This window comes from Microtus ochrogaster, chromosome 15 (genome assembly GCF_000317375.1).
Source record: "Microtus ochrogaster isolate Prairie Vole_2 chromosome 15, MicOch1.0, whole genome shotgun sequence".
In the NCBI taxonomy this organism is placed as follows: domain Eukaryota; kingdom Metazoa; phylum Chordata; class Mammalia; order Rodentia; family Cricetidae; genus Microtus; species Microtus ochrogaster.
In genome coordinates, this window is record NC_022017.1 from 907,460 (window position 1) to 913,745 (window position 6,286).

General features: G+C 50.4%; 1 protein-coding gene across 2 annotated transcripts in view; it reads left to right on the forward strand.

Moving 5' to 3' along the window:
* Positions 1–6,286, forward strand: part of Znf385a (zinc finger protein 385A) — a 27,412-nt gene that overhangs the window by 4,698 nt on the left and 16,428 nt on the right. Inside the window, exons 1-2 of one of the 2 annotated variants that reach the window (XM_013348705.2) lie at positions 10–1,556; positions 2,557–2,693. In XM_013348705.2, the coding sequence (XP_013204159.1) occupies positions 2,607–2,693 (87 nt within the window). In that variant the 5' untranslated portion in view covers positions 10–1,556; positions 2,557–2,606. Of the gene's footprint in view, positions 1–9; positions 1,557–2,556; positions 2,694–6,286 lie in introns of those variants that run through there. The other variant, XM_005353779.3, reaches the window with a different exon arrangement.

The following is a 6,286-nucleotide window of genomic DNA, read 5'->3' on the forward strand; positions in this document are numbered from 1 at the left end:
CCATGAGAGTAGGGGGACAGCCCCACGCTAGTGGCCACCTCTCTCCATGAGAGTAGGGGACAGCCCCACGCTAGTGGCCACCTCTCTCCCTTCTCACCCCAGCCCTGCTCCCCATCAGTTTCAGGCTCTGGGGAGTCTGTGTGCTCTCCTCCATCTCTCCTCTAAAGCTAAATGAGGACTCCACACCCAGGAAAAGCAAGGAATTGCTTTCCCCATTCTCTGCTTAAAACAGATGCAAGCCCGTGCTCAGCTCTCCGGCTCAGCATCAAATGAGAGCCCTCTGGGAGCCGTGTAGCAGAGGAAGGATTTGCTAGAGTGTGACAGATCTTGATTTGACTCTCAGCCCTGATACTTAAGGCTGTGTGACATCAGCCAAGCTTTTTAACCTCTCTGAGTCCCAGTCTTCTCCTGTGCTGAATGGGAGAAATAATAGTGGCTACTTCATGGATCACAACCAGCTCCCAGACTGCTGTCTCCAAGCTGACATGTGCTGAGACTCCTGTTCATGCCTGGTTCCTCATGGTTCCTTGAACGTTTTTCTATGACTGTTTCTGGAACTCATCTCTCTCCAATAAATTGATTTTGGGAGTGGGATCCTAGACAGTTGACAGCCAGCGACAAGGTCAAGGCGCCAAGCTGTAGTAAGTAGCCGGTGCCCTGGTGTGGAAGTGCCAGCCCCAAACCAGCTGCTGAGAGAGGGAGCAGGGGACACCGCAAGCACTCGGGTTTCTCTCACCATTCCTGAGGCTCGTTACAGCTGCTCCGGTGTGCCAGGCAGTGAGGCGGGGTGGGGCACAGGGGACCAGGAAGAGGAGATAACCATCCCGTCTGTCCCTGTCTTCCCTTCTGTTCTCTGCCCCGGGGTCTTCCCGTCCTCACCTAGCTCTCGTCCTGCCTGTCAACGGTGTCCTGCTGGTTTAAACTCCTTCCCACTTTCCACCCTTAGCCTTTCTGTGTCTGTCCCTTTTCTAGTCAGTCACTCCTGCTTCTGCCATGCCTTCTCATGTATATTCTCTCTCTCCCCCTACACAGACGCACACACGCGTGCACGCACACACTATGCACACACGCACAGCATTCCAAGTGTAAAGTATCAGAAGAGGAAATGGACAGGAGGCGTTCAGACCCCCAACAGTCAAAGGCCAAAGGCAAACATCCTATCATCTCCTTCAGACTTAGAATTTGGAAACTAAGCTACCAGCAGCCTTGACCTGTGTCTGCCTCAGGCACACTGGCCTCCAGTCTTGGCACTGGGTGGAAGAGACAGACCCCTCTAGACCTTTCTGGACCTCATTCTCCACCCCCAGCTGTGCCTGAGCCCTCCCCACCCCCTCCCTCTCGCTTCAGATTCCCCTAATCCCTGCTCCCCCGCCCTCCCCTCTGCCCCACTTTTCCAGGACTCTGATTGGCTGATTCTGACTGGGCTGGGGGAGGGGGGATGGTAAAGGAAGGGGGCAGAGGGCAGAAGCAAGGGAAGGGGACACTGTCAGGCCCAGGCCCCTAGGGGGCCAGGGCCAGGCCACTGCCTGGGGGGCAGCAAGTACCAGCTACTGAAGGTATGACAGGGTGTCTCTTTGGAGGGAACAGGAAAGGATCCTGGGGACCCATTACCCTAGGAAGGTCAAGGGAGGTCCAGGGCCAGCCGAACAGTCTCTCAGTCTGGCCTTTGTTCCAGAAACCCCTGCTGCTGGCAGAGGGCGCTGGAGTAGTGGAGGGTGGCAGGAACTGCCCAGCTGGTGGACAGAAGCCTCTTCAGAGGGAAGCTGGGCCAGCAGAAAGCCAGAGAGGGTCCTGAGGGCCTTTGAGCTGGGTCCTTCAGGACTCCAGGGGGAAAGAGAAGGTTTCATTTCCCCTTGGGGGTCACGTGCAGGCCCTCCTCTCCCAGAGGCTTTGGCCGAGGTTCCTCTTGCAGAGCTGGAACTGCTTTGCCTGCCGGGTGAGACTAAGGAATCTGATTGGACTGAGGGGCTACAGAAGGGCTTAGAGCAAATGGCCCCAAAGATGGTGAAAATTACTGAAGAATTATGACCTGAACAGCACCATAACCTTGGGAGCCAGATGCAGCAGCCTCTTCAGAGTCCCCCTCTGGACAGTGGGATAAGTCACCCACTTGAATCTGCTCTGGGGATGCAACAAACAAGCATCTAGGGAGTAGTGCTATGAATTTGAGTGACGCTTCCAAGCTTCAGTCTCCCTACCCCACAGAATGTTTTCTCTGCCCTTCAGGAAACTGCAGACCAGAGCGGGGAGCTGGGGATTGGGTCCAGGGGCAGGCTGTCTGTAGAGCAGGTCTAAGCTTCTCGCGTCTGTAAAAAGCCTGAAGGGCTTGGAGAAAGAGGCTGCAGAACGGGGAAGTGAAAACCACCCATAAGGAAAGACCAGCCTGTGTCCCCAGGCCCACAGTGGATCTGCTAAGCAGCAGGGGAAGTGTGTATGGCTCCCACTCTGCACAGTTCCGAATACAGGAACCTCATCTAGGGAGTAGTGCTATGAATTTGGGTGACGCTTCCAAGCTTCAGTCTCCCTACCCCACAGAATGTTTTCTGTGCCCTTCAGGCAGCCTGAGCCGGGCAGGGCCCCTCCCTCTGCTCCGGCAGCCCCCCATCATGCAGCCCCCGATGGACCTCAAGCAGATCCTGCCCTTTCCACTGGAGCCAGCCCCAACTCTGGGTCTCTTCAGCAACTACAGCACAGTGAGTACCATCCGTTTGCCTCTCCCCTGCCCCTTGGCCTGTACCCTTCATTTCCAGTCTACCACTGCACTTTTCTCCTAGGCCTAACTCAGCCTCACTCCTGTGAGCCTATATTCCTCATGTCCATCCACTGGATGGCAAGCATTTGCTGGCTCTGTGGTGCTATAGTAACTGCAATAACAACAGAGTATTTGCTGGGCTCTCCCTGTCACCCAGACACTGCTCTGTAACACCCAGGCCTCCTCCGCAAAGTGCTCAGCCATCCAGAGAATAAGGAAGCCGAAGCAGTAAAAGTGTTGAGGTTGTGGAAGAATGAAGGGGCGAGAAGGCTAGCACAGCTGTGGGACTTTCCCTCTGTGTGTGTGCATGTCCAGAATGTTTGTATGCCTGTGTGCAGGTGCACACAACACATAGGTATTGCAGTGTGGAGGACAGTGTGGCTCCGAGCTAGCTGGCCTGTGAGCTTCCACCATGTTCCCCTCTACTTCCCATCTCACCAGAGGAGTGCTGGGGTTGGGGATGCACACCATGGCATCGAGCTTCTTATGCAGGTCCTGGGGATCGAACTCAGGCCATAGGCTTACACAGCCTCTCGTTTACTCTCAAGCACATAGCCAGGTGGGTAGGATCAGTTCGTTGTAGAGGGTGACAAAAGTCTTCAATAATCAATAGGAAACGCGACAGAGAGTATCTGCCCATTCTCCAGCAGGGACATGCCTCAGTAAGAGTTGTGGTTGAGAAAGATGACTGTGGTAGCCAATGAGGGGAACAAAACCTGGAGGAGGCTGTCTGGCCTCACAAGCCTAAATGGGCAGTAAGAGTGGGAAAGAGAGGAAGGAAAGCCTGGTGGGGTATTTTCAAGGAAATCTTGACCCGCCGTGGTAACCAAGTGGTGCTGAGGGAATAGGGAGAGGAGGAAGGGGAAGCTAAGGATGAGTCCAGGGCTCAGGCCTCTGTGAGTGGGAGGAGGAAATCACCCTGACAGAGACAGCCTAGCAATGTAGACACTAATATTTCTGTTTGACAAATGGGGTGGTAGAAGCTGAGGCTCAGAAGAGTTTAGTAACTGACAGACATTGGTTATCACAGTATGTGCCCAAAATGTAATTGAGGCAAGTCCTGAATTTGAAGCTTAATACTGCAGAAATGAGGTGTGGCAGGACATACCTGCACTCAGGAGGCTTAGAAATTCAAGATCATCCTCAGCCTGGCATACATGAGACTCTGTCTTTAAAAAGGAGACAGAGATAGAAAGAGAGTGTTCTCTTTAGCCCATAGCTGCAACCCCCAAATTCCTTCCAGAAACCCAAACCAGCACTTGCATTGCACTCTGACTTTTACAAAGTGTTCGAAACATCCTAACCTTTCCAGAATCCTGTGGGGTAGCTGTTGTTATCAGTCTCATCTTAAAGATGAGGGAAGCGAGCACTGACTGTAAGAATGGCATTGACACTAACAGGAGAGTACACCGAAGACAGGTATATCTTAGTGACCTTACATCCAGGGGCAAGAAAGGCACGTGGGCAGTAAAGCAGGAGGGTTGTAAACATTGTCAGAGAAAACACTAACAGGGATGAGATTTTAGCTGGGTGTGGTGCGCACACCCGCAGCCCCACACCGGAGATAGAGACCAAATCAGGTAGGCGTTTAAGGTTATTTTCAGCCACATAGCAAGTTGGAGGCCATTCCAAATTTTATAAGACCCAGTCTCAAAAAAAGTGGGTGAAGGGACTTAAAATGCAGCTCGGTGGTAAAGAACTTGCCTAGTGTGAGTGTGAGTGAGGTTCTATGCTCAATTCCCAGCACAGGGGAAAAAAAAGAAGAAGAAAAAGAAAAAAAAATTTAAAGCAACTTAATAAAAACACAGCGGTGAACATATTATATTCTCATAACTGTACCCGGTGTTGAGGCACAGGAGTCAGTTGGTCACTGCTCTTAGGGAGCCCACAGTTTAGCAGGAATATAAGCAAGCTAACTAGAACTTGATGAGGAGCCATTTCCAAAGCATTTAGCTTGCATGGGACTAGAAGGGTTGTCAAGAGAAGCTTGCTGGATGTAGGGAACCTAAGGGGCCAACTGGAGTTAAGCAGGATAAAAGGAAGGAGAAAAAAGGACTTGGGCTCTAAAGAGCCATTAGTAGTTTTTATTTTGTTATTTGGTCTTTTGAGACAGTTTCTCTGTATAGCCCTGGCTGTCCTGAAACTCGCTCTATAGACCAGGCTGGCCTCAAACTCACTGAGGGCTGGAATTAAAGTAATGTGCCACCACCAGCTACTTATTTTGTATTATTTGGTTTCCTTTTTAATTTTTTTTGTATTATTTGGTTATTTTGTATTATTTGGTATTGTTTTTTGAAATAAGGTCTTACTGTGTAAACCACACTGGCTCCAAACTCTTGGGGATTCTGTTTCAGCCTCCCAAGTGCTGGTATTTCAGACAAGTGTCACAACACAGCATGTTCATAGGATTGTAAAAGTGGCCTTCGAGAAGGCCTGGAGAGCTCAGCTGTTCTTCCAAAGGATTTGGATTTGATTCGCAGCCCCCATCATGGCAGCTCACAACCATCTGTAAATCCGGTTCCAGGGGATCTGGTACCCTCTTCTGGCTTCCAAGGGCACCAGGCATGAATGTGATGCACATACAAACATGCAGACAAGATACATACAAATCCAGGCTTGGCAGCACACGCCTTTAATCCCAGCATTGGAGGCAGAAGCAGGCGGATCTCTGTGAGTTCAAAGCCAGCCTGGTCTATAGAGCAAGTTCTAGGACAGCCAGAGATACAGAGAGACTCTGTCTCACAAAACAAAACAACAAAAATAGAATATCCCCTGGAAAACACTTCCTACACATAAAATAGAATGAAGTAAGAGAAAATGAAGGAGGTAGCTATAGAGAACATTCTGGATTGAATCAAAAGACATGAACAAGAGCTAGAAAATAACATTTGCGAAAGCACAAGTGAGCTGATGTCACCACAGTTGAAGGACAGGGAATGCGGTCCTCTATCTAACCCTACATTCTTCTTAGTCTCAGCAGCCCTAGTACTGTCCTCATCAATAGATGAAGAAACACACGGGTTAAATACTCACCTGAGACTCATCTTAATCTATTTGTGTACATTTTTTGTTGTCTTGTTTGTCCTTTGGGTTTTTGCCTCTGCCTTTCTGGTTGAGATTCCATCCAGCTATAGCCTGGGGTTTCTTTCTCTTTAATTTATTTATGTCTGTGTGTGCTGACACATTTGTGCACTCGTGAGAAGGGCAGAGAACAACTTTCAGGAGGCAATGTTCTCCCTCCGCTGTGGGTTCTGGGCTCAAACTCAGCTTGTTGGACTTAAAGGCAAGGCCTTTCATTCACTCGGCCATTTGGCCATCTACAATGGAATTTCTGATCCCTAACAGTTCCATGGTGCCTCTGCTTCCAGAGGAGACAGTGAAGGCTGTGGCATAGCAAGCTGAGGCTGTAGCTCAGGAGAACTCTTTACAAATGTCTTCTCTTTAGTTATGTGTGTGTGCGCGCAGTGGGTATGTGTGCACGCAGTGGGTATGTGTGCATACAGTGGGTATGTGTGCACGCAGTGGGTATGTGTG